The sequence below is a fragment of the Lasiosphaeria miniovina genome (genome assembly GCF_030549165.1).
Source record: "Lasiosphaeria miniovina strain SMH2392-1A chromosome Unknown B0T26scaffold_3, whole genome shotgun sequence".
In the NCBI taxonomy this organism is placed as follows: Eukaryota; Fungi; Ascomycota; class Sordariomycetes; order Sordariales; family Lasiosphaeriaceae; genus Lasiosphaeria; species Lasiosphaeria miniovina.
The window spans coordinates 4,570,874-4,585,053 of NW_026848222.1; the positions used below are offsets into that span (position 1 = coordinate 4,570,874).

At 51.2% G+C, this 14,180-nt stretch overlaps 2 protein-coding genes across 2 annotated transcripts; both read left to right on the forward strand.

Moving 5' to 3' along the window:
- Positions 1 to 4,457: 4,457 nt before the first annotated feature.
- B0T26DRAFT_772136 (uncharacterized protein) lies at positions 4,458 to 6,182 on the forward strand (the record flags this gene model as incomplete). Its single annotated transcript, XM_060446558.1, has 6 exons — positions 4,458 to 4,460; positions 4,637 to 4,754; positions 4,830 to 4,980; positions 5,178 to 5,215; positions 5,449 to 5,704; positions 5,760 to 6,182. 6 exons carry the CDS (start codon positions 4,458 to 4,460, stop codon positions 6,043 to 6,045), a joined length of 852 nt encoding a protein of 283 aa, XP_060298874.1. The 3' UTR covers positions 6,046 to 6,182.
- Positions 6,183 to 6,580: 398 nt separating this feature from the next.
- Positions 6,581 to 11,782, forward strand: B0T26DRAFT_674587 (uncharacterized protein; the record flags this gene model as incomplete). Its single annotated transcript, XM_060439726.1, has 13 exons — positions 6,581 to 6,739; positions 6,884 to 6,929; positions 7,036 to 7,254; positions 7,336 to 7,581; positions 7,737 to 7,762; positions 7,815 to 7,979; positions 8,085 to 8,262; positions 8,306 to 8,776; positions 8,855 to 8,960; positions 9,012 to 9,207; positions 9,337 to 9,362; positions 9,728 to 10,634; positions 10,712 to 11,782. 13 exons carry the CDS (start codon positions 6,581 to 6,583, stop codon positions 11,780 to 11,782), a joined length of 3,816 nt encoding a protein of 1,271 aa, XP_060298875.1.
- Positions 11,783 to 14,180: the final 2,398 nt, after the last annotated feature.

Here is a 14,180-nt window from a genome sequence, read left to right on the forward strand (position 1 = left end):
CCTAGTGCTAATAGCAATACTGGTTAGAATTTGAATAGCAATACCCTAGCATACTTATAGTCGCCGTAATTCTATAGTATCTCCTTTATACTATTAGACCCGGGACCGACTACAAAATATCACTCTTGAATATAGCCCAGAAGAAGCATCGTAAAGGGCTAAACCCCGTCTATAGGATTGGGAGGCATGGATGACGCGGGGCGACTTGGTTTGCCGTAACGGATCTGTAGAGTATCCCGTATCTAATCTCGTCACTTCCCTGAAAAGCAAACCCAATAGATGCATCCGTGCCGTGGTAGACGGGAAGGGCCCGGAACGAAAAGTGTATCGGATCGGCATTTCTTTCGTACGTATTAGTAAGCTATTCTATTACCCTGTGTCGTCTGGAATTGACCCACTTTTCATGGAATTGGACAGGCCCTGGTTGACATGCCTCTGAGCTTCCTTCATTCTTTGTTATTTCCTTCATTCTTGACTCGGAATGTCCTCATTTCATTCGGAATGCCCTCTTTCGGGCTGATTACAACGCCTCCCTTGCCCTCTCTCCATGAGTATAAGGAAGCGTTCTTTTCTGTACTTTTAGACCTATTGAGCAGACAATTCAATGCGCTGTCAACTTCGATCGCGTGCAACACCCTGGTTATTAGGTTCCCATTCCAAGCTTCGAGAATTATCGACCCCTCAAGTTGCAGTCGGATAATTAGGTATAACTCGGTATTAGCGGATGGCTCTCCCGTAGTAGATCTAAGCACTATAGTTAATAATCCTTCAGTAGAGGGATATCTCTCTTCATTCCTAGGTTGGTTGGCGTATTGCTACCCGCTAGCTAGGGTATTTGGTCTGCTTGCTCTAGGTGGAACAGGACTGCCTGGGCAGCAGCCTCTTTAGCCTAATAGGCAATGCCATCAATGAAGTCGAGTATTGCCTCCCTTACTAGGCGCAACCTAATGAACTTATCGGCCAAACCGTAGATACCGACCGACTCATTAAAGGCCTAAGCTTAGGAGCGAATAAGCTTAGACGCGTCGCTTAAAAGAATTTGTTGCGTTGAGAAAAGGAAATCATCAATACATTTCGGCGGCAATTTCAGGTTCGGGCTTGTTGAAATATCCATCAGAATATTCCACTTGATGAAGTCTGCGATCGCGAAGCCGCTACTCCAGTCGACCTTGTACTGGATGTGGTCTGCAATGGACTGCGTAAAAAACGGTGCTGCACGGGAAGCAGCGACCGTATATCTTCTGGAGAAAAAGGTTTCGTCTATAGTCTAGCAGATGCGAGGACGGGTAGGTGTGTAGTAAAGTTGAAGAAAGGGTAGGAGATTTTGAGCTGGGCATATAATAGAAGGCCTTGGCACTACGTGCCTGAATATGTGACCTAAACGGTCGTAATTTTGGACCACTGAGCCTCTTGCAGGTCAACTGTCCTAGTCCCCTGCACCTCACCTGTCCCACCTCACCTTTTTCTGGTGATTGCATCTGTCATGGTTCGTCCCATTGTAGCATTTCTCTTGGTTAACACAGTCGGCCAATATAAACTAGACACTCCTTTTGGTAACACGAAACGTTTCCATGCTAAAACGAAAATAAAAGAAAACAATATATTCCGAGACTCCCGTTTCTCGTCCCAATCCTGGAAATTTACATGCACAGTGTCATAGTATCTCTAAGATTTCCCATAATTGAAGATGCGGCCCTGTTAATACAGAACAGATGTTTTGCCGTCCTGGGTGCCAATTCTGGCTAGCCTTGACCCGCTGTTTCGGCACCCTCAACCGCCCTCTAGAGGTACCCAGAACCAGGGTGGGCGAAATATTATCGCTGGGGCAACGATAAATATCGCTTATCGCCGATAATCGTGCGATATCGTCGATAAATATCGATAACATTGATAATGCTTAGTCAGCTATCAATCTATCTCCGCCTCAACCTCCACAACTCGTTCTCGAATACATCCTGGCTCCCCCGTAAGCCCTGACCTAATCCAATGCTTCAAGCATTCAAGCATTTCCACTGTACTTTCTCCTAGTCGCATTCTTTCCCACATTATCGTACGACGAGCCCCAGAAAAGACCCTTTCCGGCTCAGCACTCATTGCCGGGATTGATAGGATGTTGATTGCCAATTGAGATAGCTTCGGCCAGCGTCTTCGTTGCTCTATACGGAGCCACCAATAGAGAGATGATCCTTCGATTTGACGAGGTGGCTCTGACAAGTACTCTTCAAGTTCATCTTTGCTTGGTGGCCTTGGAAAGTTCTCAAGACCTCGCATTAAGGTATCCAAATCATCATTCGGATTCGGATTCTGATCTTGGCTCCTCTCCTTCTCAATCAGAAGAGCTGACTGTGGTTTATTTTCTGCTCCTTTGAAGTTGATCCAGAGCGTTTTGACCGCTTGGATTGCTGGCTTGACCCATTTTTTCTCCCAATTATACTTGAGATATTCAGTCTTCCTCGAAGGATGGAAAAGAATCGCAGCAGCATAATACGGAGTATCTTCCGTTTTGGCATAGTATTTGTCGAAAGTCTGCCAGCTCTTTTGGATTCGTTGAGAGATAAAGGGATTAGATTTGAAGGTTTCCTGGCTCCTCCTATAATGCTGAACCAACGCATCCATAACAAGAAGAACTCGGTCGATTGTTGCATGATCTCCCTCAGTAGTTTTTGTTGCTGAATAAAACGGCTTAAGGAAGGATTGGATAAATCGAAGAATCTCCCAATCTTGCGGAGAAAGAAAGTCAGACTTCAGCTCTTCGTACCAAGCTTTCGAATAGGTATCAAGGGCTGATTCCTTTTCCAGTGCAACTCTTAACATCTCGTACCAGCTATTCCACCTTGTGCTATTATCGAGAGGAATATTCCGGCCGGCAAGAGTTTTAAACTGATTCGTACGAGAGACTGAACCACGGATGTGGATGACGATATTATGAAGCTTTCCAAGGGGGCCGATATTGCGAAAGAAGCCCGATTCGAAATCTTCTTCTTCTTCATCCTTTTGGAAAAGAAACGCTTGGACTGCTAGGTTGATAATATGCCCCGTACATCTGATTCGATTCTCTGACGCCTTCCAATAGAGGCCTTCTTCTTCAAACTTCGAATCGAGAAGTAAACAAAGTTTGTCATTAGAGGTAGCATTATCGCCGATAAATGCCCCAATCTTGTGATAGATTCCGAAATCCTGAAGAGTTTGGAAGAGAATATCGTGCTGGACCTCAGAGTGGTGTGAAGGAATAGAAGGTAGAGCGATTAGGGCCTTGACTAATTCCTCGGTTTCGAAATCCACAAATTGAGCACAAATCCCTAGGAATAGCTTGTGATTTGGAGAAGTCCAAATATCCAGAGCAAGGTGGATTGTTGAGAGCGCTGATTGGAGCTTCTTCCGTAGAATATCTTTATGAAGATTGAACGAGCTGCTAATCCGTAGTTTAAGCGTCGAATGTGATGAGATAAGACTCTGAGCCTCAGGATTTAGCTCCTGACAAAAGGCACGAAAGAATGGGCTCTCGATAATCCGGAAGGGAAGATTTTGGGTGACAATCATAGCAACAAGGGCTTCATTGAGGGTTTTCTGGTTGAGAATCTTCCTCATAACTCGGGTATCCAATTCAGAAGTCTGATCGATTTCCGATGCCTTGTTGTATAAGAAATGAAGAGATTGAGATGCCGTACGAGATGGGGCTTCGAGGGTGATAGCATGCTTGCGAAGGTGAAGTCGTACATTCGTGGTGCTTTGCCCAAACCAAGGGCAGTATTGGCAATAGTAGAGACGATTTTTGCCTTTGTGTGAAGGCTCAGTCGATAGTGGCTGTCGAAGATGATCATGTAGACTTGACTGAATAGTTTCTTGAGATACCAGAGATTCCTCGGTATCTTGTGTCGAGGGAGTGGACATTTTGTAGTTGAGCCACTTTCGTAGCTATATTACAAGGCGTAGCCGATGAAGATGATGATATTGAGGGGAGAGGAGGGGTAAAAAATTATCTGCTTACTAAGCAACCGATATCGACGATATCGGTCGATATCGTCAATATCGGCGATAACAATTATTGATTCAATATATCGGCGATAAGCTTATCGTCGCCCACCCTGCCCAGAACTCGGGCCATCGAGTACATGCCAAAACCTCTTCACAGCTCAGGAACTCCAAAGCGGCATCCCAATTCACGCTTGCACACCATCGTCTTGGAGCCAGAATCCCGGAGCTCAAAGCAGTCATCTTGACGCTGCGTAGGCAGGGTCAAGAATCGATGGTGTGTCACGGCAGGTGCAGACAGCTGACCAGATTTGGGTGGTGGTCCGTGCACACCATAACCACGTGACCCACATCACAACCCACTTCCCCTGCGCCCCGCCTAGGCCTTGGAAGCTTTCTTTCCTTTTTCCTTCTTTAGCTTTAGATTCTACGAATACAGCAACCACATTGCAGCCCTGCCTCTCTACAGTTGACTGTGCGGTGACATGGTGTGTGCCTCTGCCAATTCTATATGTATACCGGTTACCGAAAGCACGAGCTTATCTACGCGAAACCGAGAGACCTTATAGCAAAAGTTCAGGAGTATGACGAAGAATCGGATGCTTATATAGATGTAGATTGTACTACGGACAAGCACATCAAGCCACGTATGAAAACGTACTAGGTGTACGACGAGCCAGATGAACGCGATAATAACCCGAAGCTTAAAGTCCTCTACTTGGAGGATATCGATCTCTGGATTCTTCGCGACCCGGAGAGAAACGGTGGCCGGGACCGCCTGGGTATATAGGTTCTTCTCCGATACCATAAGGGCGAGAACAAAAAAATTGTACTGACCTAGTATATATTTATCGAAGAGAAACTCCCAGTCCTCTATCCTATTACCCACATCCTAACTAGGGCGCTGGCCGAGGGTGTCATCGCGAACGAGGGATACCAGACCAACGTCGACTCGTTCTTCGCCATAAAGCTCAATAAGCGCGCCTTGAAGATTCGCTGGAAGAAGGAGTGGGTATATAACCGGTATTCCGCAAGACAAACAAGGTCTTAAAAAGAGGAATCGGCAATTGAGGAGCTCTATACGAAGATCAATAGCACGAGGAAAGCCGGGTACGAGAGTATACAGAGTATAAAAAGGGGCCTCTTTAACTTGTAGGAGAAATCTAATAATGCTTAAACGGCGGCTATATATAATCATTATTCAGAACGGCTCAGGATTCGTATGGGGCTACTCGAACTGCTAGTATAATATTCTCAACGACGAGGGTTTGCGGAATACCTCGATAGTAGGTTCCCCTCGCCTTAGTCTGGCTATATACTAACACTACGAAGCACACTATAGCTAGGCGGTCCGCGACCAAGGCCTGCGGGATAAAGCGAACAGTACTCTTTATCAGGAATACTATCATAACGCCAAGATAAATTCCGTTGTCTAAGATGCCTTCCTAGGTCGCGGTACGCAAACACCCTACCTAGCCATCTTCAACTATATGGGCCTCCGTCTAGATGAGAACGCTCCAAAAAGAGTGCCCGACGAGATGATGCGCATGATTGGTCCTAACGCCGCTGTCCGGCGGCTGGAGCAAAAGTTGGAGGCTTTGCACACAGCACTCCGGCAAAAGTACGGACGTCCCAGCTGGGCTACAGAAGACGAAATCCAACAATATGAGACGACCCAAGCTCAGCTGAGCGCCGCGAGACAAAAACAGCCAAGAAAGGTCTTCCGAAAATTGTACAAGAATTACTTTATTGCGAGTGACGACCGAGAACTGCAAAATCAGTTGCAGGGCATTCGCGAGCCATTCTACCGAGCCTGCTCGCCATGTGGCCCCGAACCATCGGCGCTCTTACACTCGGAAGAAGCCGGAACCCTGTATCTTTTGCGGGAAGGTGTACACGCGGATAGACGCGCTGTGGGATCATCTAGAGGACCATTTCGAACGCGCCAAAGGCGAGCCCTTAGTCTGCCCCCGCGAGGAGTGCAACGGGATAGTTTTAGATGCCCAGAGTGTTTCAAAACCCATGCTGCCCGCTTCCATAGATGCAGCTTCAGAGTGCGGATTAAACCTGTGACCCCGGGGAGTAAAAAGCTGCCAGCTGTGGCCAAGACCAATCATGTCGCCGGAGTATCAGGCACCTCTGCGAGGTGGAAGTTCAACACTGAAGATCAGGGAGAACGGCCTACGTTCAAAAATAATTATACGAGTTGGAAAGAGACACGGGTAGCGGGCCTGGGGCATGGCGGTTAGGTAGCTTCCATCGTAGTCCAATAAGACCGCCTTTAATCACAGCGCCCTGCTAGTGCTGTCGGGATTGCGCCCAAGAAACCGGACGTAGACAAACCACAACGTCTGGTGCCGGTGGCCGGGCTTTTCGGCGCACTGGCCCAGCTGCACCGAGTCACGCCGAATAGGCGCACCAGCTGCCCGCCGGGGCCCGGGATCCCGGATTCAGGACGCCGGGCCCGGAATCCAGGAACACGGCATCTAATATGCTTCATATATCCAGTCGCCTCCTTGACATATTTCTCCCCTAAAATGCACAAAAATTAACTGGAGTCATCGATAATGATCATTATCTAAAAGCCGACGGCAACCGCGGCTGCAAGATGATATCCCCGAAAGGGCTAAGACTCCGGCTCAGCCTCTCCATTCTCCTCCAACTTCACTCTCTCAACCCTTTCTGCTTTCTCCACGTGGACCAAGCGGCTCAACCACCAGCCCTAGGAGACCAACACCATAAGGCCCTTAAAAAGCTAGACTACCCTGTAAGTTATCTTAATCTCTTATCGCTCCCTTCTTCTCTTAAGTTATTTTCTCATCTCTTCTTTCTTCCCCTCCGACTTCCCCTTCTTAACTGTTTCCATTTTTTTCAACTTACTCCACGTGGACCAACCCGCTCATACTACCAGCCCTCGAAGGCCAACTCCATCAGGCTCTCGAAACACCAGCCTCCCTGTAAGTTATCTTAATCTCTCATCGCTCCTTTCTCCTCTTCCAACTTCCCCTCCTCAGCTATTTTAACTTCTTTAGCCTGCTCCACGTGGACCAAGCAGGCTAACAGGCTCAGGAATCTCAAAACTCGCGACCGCCATTATGGTAGACGATGCGGAGGCGTCGTCTGCCACCGCGGAACCTACACCTAGAGGCAAGACCAAGACACAGAAGAAGCGGTCTTCGACAGAGGTCAACCCGCATCTTGACCCATACAAATTCACGGACGAAGAAGACTCGAGCTATCTGAAGAACGTCACCGATGCTATTTGGCAAGCTGGCACTTCTGGTCCCACAGAGGAACGGATTCTCCCACGCTCGCCTTGGGTTACTCTTGTTTAGGGCCCCTTGCCTCTACGAGAACGAGAAGATGAGGGGCTTATCAAGAAGCTTATCAGACCCGGTTCCGGTAGCGGACGCAAAAAACTAGCCGGCGAGCAGACAGATGACGAAGTACGCAACGAACTTTACCGAGCATGGTCGAAAAGCACGACAAAGGTCATGGGCTCGAGAAACCTGGTCATACTGAAGACATCGGAACTCGGACCGGCCCAAGTTGTGGCATATCTTGGGTTTCCTGACCACGGTGCATTAGCTGCGTTTGCTCTAACAGAGGGTATGTCTTAAATTCCTACAATATTGACCCGCCTTGACCAAATGTGTCATACTGTGGACTAAGAGCTTCACTAATAGGCTTTCTACTCCACGTGGACCAAGCGACTCAAATGCAGAAAGCGAGCTAATATTTACTAGAATACTATAGGGTTGCAGCTCTTTGGCGCTTTGTGGAGAGAATGGTCCAACTGAGTTGGAGAAAAGTTCGCCACGTCTCCTTTCCCGCTACAGCAGGTATTCGATCTTATCAATCAACAACCCTCGGATGATTACTTCATGACCTTGATCGACGAGATCGACCGCTCTCCATCTTATAGGCCGTTGGCCCTGTCAAAAATGCTCAACCCATCGTCCCCGCTGCTGGACACACTTGACCCGAGCCGCGAAGTTTTTATGGTCGTAACTATAGTTCTTTATGTGTGCCAGGCTCTTAAATGGATGACGAAGGGCCCAGAGTTCGACGCCGGTATTACCGTGGAAACCTAGGCGGAATATGCCTAGAAGTTTCCGGTCGATGACGGCGAAGACAGTTTGTCGGGGCTTTTCGATGCCGACTTTGCGGATCCCGCGCGGTTTCGCTGCGACAAGCGCTCCAAAGAGGAACTCATGGAGCACTATGGCGACGGGGCACACGACGCCATCCTAAACCGCTTCCTCGGCTATTCCATGGAGGACTGGCAGCGTTCGATTACCCTGCTCTGCTACCTACGCATGTTTTGGAACAGGTCCTCCATTCACTATGGACAAAAACGCAAGCAGGACTTTTTTCCGCCAGTACTGGGCGGGTCGTGAGACCGGCGACATGCTCCGGAAGTTGGAAAATCGCCAGAAAGATGATAAGGCCAAGCGCCAGGCCGACTTCCTGACCGCACCGGCAAGTGCGGAGGTGGGTGCCGATACTGATATCGCATTCTCATACGCTCTTTCAACCCTCACGGCCAGCCTCCCACCACAGAATGCTGATTTCGAAGAGGCCATGGACCTCGTGGGTTTGAAGGGCGAGGATCGGAAGACGTACGCATTCAATAGCGAGAACACTCGCATCAGCAAAAAGGCTGCTTGCAATCTCTCCAACGCGGCACGGCGTCGTATCAGAGTCGTTCTCAACACAAATGGTGAAGCTCCGGCCGCTGAAGCGCCAGGTGGCGGTGAGAACCTCCGAGAGGCATTTACCCTTCTCCCCCACCAAATTGCCGGTATGTATTTCTTTCCCCGTCGTGGCCCTTGCTCCATATGGAATAATTACCCCCCGTCTTTGTTCATGCTAATGCTAGGAACAGAGGCCAAGATTATCAACGACTACATCAGTGGTCCCATCCTTTATTTTATGCTCGGTGCAGAAATAGGCTTGGGCAAGACTATCACCTTCGAACTAAGCTGGTACGTCTGAGCCCTTCAGCTGAAGGAGGCCGCAACCACGGTCATTCCTAGCGACAAGGAGCCTCAACGAAAATACGGGCCTCACCTTCTCGTCACGCCTGGGGACTTGGTGGATGCCATGGTCGCCGACTGCCAGAACGCTTTCCGCGGCATCCGGGAATATGTCATCAACTCCACCGGCCGTTCCAGTATCCCAGGTGCTACGGTCTATTCCAGTGCTTCCGACGTCGTCAAGCTCATGCGGACTGTAATTTGAGTGCATACCCAGTTCAAACAATCGTCCTCTGTATTTTTGTTTTTAATCCGACACCAGAAGGTATTAAAAAAACAAATAGACAAAGCATACCTTACCTAGTTACCTTACCTTTTTTAGCAGGCAACTACGGACACCTACCAGGCGATGTAGGTGCACGTATGCAACGTGCTGGAGTTTCCTTGGCCATTGGCTCTGAGCTCTTTCGATGGCACGACTAGTCTAGGTTAACGCGTCACAGAAGCCATTACATGCAAGACATCCTGGCCCGTGAATTTTAGTTGTTTCCATGATCCACGCAACCTAACGCTGCGGGCAAGTGCAGTGCGGGGTATTTGCGTTGCTAGTACGGATAACTAGCCTACTTTCCCACCACTCCCGCCTGCCTCCTCCAGGCTCCCGCGCTTTTGGACCGGTTTCTTTCCCAAGACGCAAACGCGGGCCAAAAAGAAGCAGAATTCCCTTGCTTTTGTCGTCCCTGCCCGTGCAAGAGCCTGCTGCTATCTCGTTCGAGACCGCCACCGACAAACATCAGCACCATGGCTGCCGATGCGCCCCACGTCGACCCCTTAAAGGCCATCGCGGCGATCCGAGACGCCCGGCCGCCAGCAACGGACCGCTTCACCTACCTCACCATAATCGAGACAAATCTCTCGCCGGTCGTGCTCCCCGTGCTCAACGAAATCTTGCAGGACGCCGAACTCACGCAAGAGATTGGGTGGGACCTCGTGTACAACCTGGTCAACCTGCCCGGCTCCGAAGCCTGTCTCGAGACCATCGCGAGGCTGGGCAACCCGCGCGAGGTGATCCTCAAGGTGCTCGAGACTCTGGAAGTCCTCAGCAGCGACTCCAAGGGCAGCGACCAGGGCAGCGATGGAGGGCAGGACACCGAGGCCCAGGAGCCAGCGACGCTGTCGCCGCACAAGTTCATCACGCTTCTGGGCATGCTCGCCATCCTGCACAAGCGCATCAAGACCAAATACCCCAGCCGCTTCCTGGCCCAGACGCTGCAGACCGTCTACAACACATACAGCCCGAACCAGGAGATGACGGCTTCCGTCATCAACCTGATGCACAGCCTGTCGGGGACGCAGAGGCCGGCTCTGCCCAGTAGAAAGTCGAGCGTGAACGTGGCCAACCCGGACCAGGACGGCGACGTGTCCAAGAACGCGCCAGACCCCGAGGCCGACAAGGACGACCGCGAGGATCCGACCGAGGCTTCCCTGCAGAAGAGGCTCCTGCTCAGCTTCGCCACGTGGGTCCTCGAGGCCTATGTCAACGGCAACGAGATGGCATGGGCGGCCAGGCTGATCGAGTTTTACAACCCCGGCAAGATGGTGCCTGGGAGACCGACGCTGATGGCGGCTTTCCGAGAGGACCAGGTGCTTCTGGCGAGGGACGCCATTGTCGGGCAGTTGGTCGTATGTCGCCCCATGGACCCCTCGTTTCGTTGCACCACACCTACCTGACAAAGCTGACCTCGACGCGTACAACATAGGCACTGATAAGCGACTTGGGTCACCATTCTTGCACAAAGGCGTTCATCGGCCAGCTCTGCGAAGGGCCCTCCCACGACACCCCGTTGGCAGGATCAGAGGACTTCTCGAGCATCGACAGCATCAAACTGTCGACAGGCGGCGGCGTATGCTTGTTGGCATACTGGGTTTTCTCGTCGACCGTCTTCGACGCAGACCAGCCGACGCCGGCCATGCACATCTTCCCAGAGCACTTCATGATACTGGAAAAATTCCTGCATGAAGACCCCGAGCAGCAGATAGAAAAACACGCGGGCACAATAGAGAGCCTGGTGGCCATCGGTCTGTGGCTTCGGGCAAACGACCTTGTCGCGGTTAACCCGACTTCCTCGGTGGCCAACCCGGCAACATCGTCTTCTTCCGACGACACCTCTTCCGACTTTATGAGGCACCTCCATCTCACGACTCTCATCGCCCTCTACCACCCCCAGCTCCTGGTCCGCAACGCGGCAACAACGCTTGCGGGCCAGATCCTGCACGCCGACCCAGCCGACGACGACCGCCTCCGCATCCTCTACGACCTGCTGGAGAACTGCATGTTCGCCTCCTTAAAGGCGTGCGCCATCACGTGGCTGCGCGACGAGTTAATCGCTGCATCGGCCTCGACAGAGAGCGAGACTGCTGGTACGGCCGGTGCAGCTAGCGTTTTCTCGGGACCGCAGGCGCTCGAGACGGTGGAGTACGTTGTGTTCCCCAACCTGGATTCACTTCAGGGGCTCGACCAGGAAGAATTGGTCGAGTACCTGGCGCAGAACTCGCCGTACCTCATCCAGGCGGCCAACTTTGGCCTGTTCTTGTGGTCGTCGGACAAGTGGAAGCACGTGCTCCCGACCAACTCGGACGCCGCGGTCAAGGAGCGCTGGTTTGAGCCGCTTCAGGGCGCGCTCGACAAGCTGGAAAAGGACACGCATTCTGGCGAGCTCGCGGGGGAGCTCGGGCCCCTGGCCTTTGACCTCGACGTGCTGCGCGAGCGCTTGCCCCTCCTAGCGGCGGCCGAAGGGTTTAGGGTCACGGAGGAAGCCGCGAGAGCCTAATGGGACGGGCTAGCCTGGACGACTAGGACGTCCTGTGCGAGGTACTAGTGAGACAAGGCATATGTGAGGGCTGCGAGGGGAAGCCTCGCGCGCGGCTTGGAGATAAATTTACGGCACTGGCGTCGGTGGGGGGGAAAGCATATTCGCCTATAGGATTTGGATCAGATGATGAAGGCGAGTTTGCTGAGTACTTGCGGCGTAGGAGAGCCATACGGCCGGCTAAGTCATGGACTTGGCGGAGAATATTGGACGGCATAGGGTTCCTCCTCGTCCTCCCCGGGTGATCCGGGCGCCGGCCGGGGTTTGGCAGGGAACAAGGAGGGAACATGCAACAGTCCACAATACAGCACAAGCAGTGGCGAGAAGGAGAGGAGTAAATACCAGATCCACTGCGGAAGTTAAAACTATCATTTGTTGGAAAAGCGGTGCAATCGGGTGTTGTTGGGCGAGCAACCTTGAACGTTTGTCTTTCGACACTGCTAGCTACACAGCCTACCGTGTCTCTCGAAAGTCGCAAACACCCAGGTGAGGAGACTAAAATGGAGAAAATCGTTCAAGCTAACAATGACCAATAATGAGCAAACAAGGTACAGCCTGAGGTCATCTAGGTGGCTTCTTGCCTCTGAAGCTGTGGAATCCTGTCTCTTACTGGCCATTCCTAGAGGTCGCCTCAGGTTACCCGCAAATAGGTGAGGACGGGACTAAAATTGGAGAAACCCGTCTACGTGACCAATCATAAGCAAATAAGGTACAATTTGAGGTCCTCCAAGTGGCTTCTGAAGCTGTGGAATCGTTGCTAGAGTAGGTCTCTTATTTGCTATCCGTGAGAGTTTCTTCATTGTTGATCTCCTCGCCGATTAGGTTTACGACTTTCGAGAGAATATACGGCCGTATCTCGAAGAGATGAAATGGTGTTCATGTGGGGCGCTGATTTGATCTCTTAGCCGCAAGCTCTCGAAGTGGTTTTGCTTCCTTGGAATGACCCAAGCTCAAAAAGCTAGGTAAGGTAGGTACGGCCGTAACTAAAAGAGATGAAACGGTCTTCATGTAGGGGAGAGGGTTTGAGCTCTAAGCTTTTCGGTCCAGCAGCCCAGTGAAGTGGGTCCAGTTTGTGTGATCTATGCTTTTAGAACCACAATCCAAGGTAGTCACTTACGGAGTACCCTATTAAGGTTAATTCCCGATCTAGCAGATACGAGCTACCAATAATTAGTCGAAACAGCTCTTTTGAGTGTCTTGTTTTTCTCTCCGTCAGCTCATGCGGTCCGTCAGCTCATGCGGTTGCGGAATTCTCGTGGGAACAAGGCAGTTAGTCTGCCATAGCCGGAATAGACAATAAATAATTGAGGTTATATTGAAATAAAAAGTTGGTCAACAACTATTCCTGCTGGTGCCCCCACCCCACCACACCACACGATCCACCCTGTCTGGCCAACGGCGAGGCTTGCGGCACAAAGGCACGATTGGCTGGCGTGGGCCAAGCACGGAAACCCCTGGCAGGGTTAGCGTCGGTGACATCACTTTTCCCGCTTCAGATATGGCATCACAAGCAAAAAATCGACGCACGGCTGGTGCTGCTGGTTGGTGCCAACCCCTCCCTGGAGGCTCTCGGAAGGACCTAGGAACGCTTGAGGCAGAAGAGCAAGGGAGATACCGCCAACAGGCAAAGCTCGAGTGCCTTGATGCACTTCAGTTGCATTATCGAAATTTGTGCAGGGGTGGAGACTCGGCTACCAAGATTATTGGACATTACTAAGGTCGGGTTTCTTAAGTACGGAATTCCGTATCAACAACGGCGTCAAGCACACACGACCCCTCCCCCGGCCACCGTTCACACGCACCTCGATCCATCGTTCTTGCCCTTTTGGCTTGTTGGTTACTACAACACCTTACCGTACCCTGTAGCCATTAAGTCCAGCTTTTAGGCCTACTGTTGGACGTGCGCCTTGCATTTCCCCTTCGACTCGACACCTAGATCCTAAGATAAACATTCGAAACCATGTCCTGCAATGCGTGATCACTAAGCCGCGCTTACACCATGACGACCACACAATAACCCACGCCATTTGACAATACGTGCAGGGGTGTCTCTTCGAAAAGCCGACTGTGCCTATCACGGCCGAATCAGAACTAGACGCCGTGTGCGTGCTACAGCCGAAACATCTAGCAAACTTCGGCTTCTTGCCCAGTACCAAGTACTATCTCTACTAAGTACTGGTCTGGCTGCCCAGTTCAACGGCAGGCGAAGCAGCTCCGGAGCTGGACGGAACGCCGAAGAAGACGCTCAGAAGACAGAAATAAATAGTCGCCGGACATTGACGAGCAGCCCGCCGTCCGTACCACTTCACTCGGTGTCACCGCCACCGAAAGGTGCCAGTATCCAATGTCTAGACTCGGC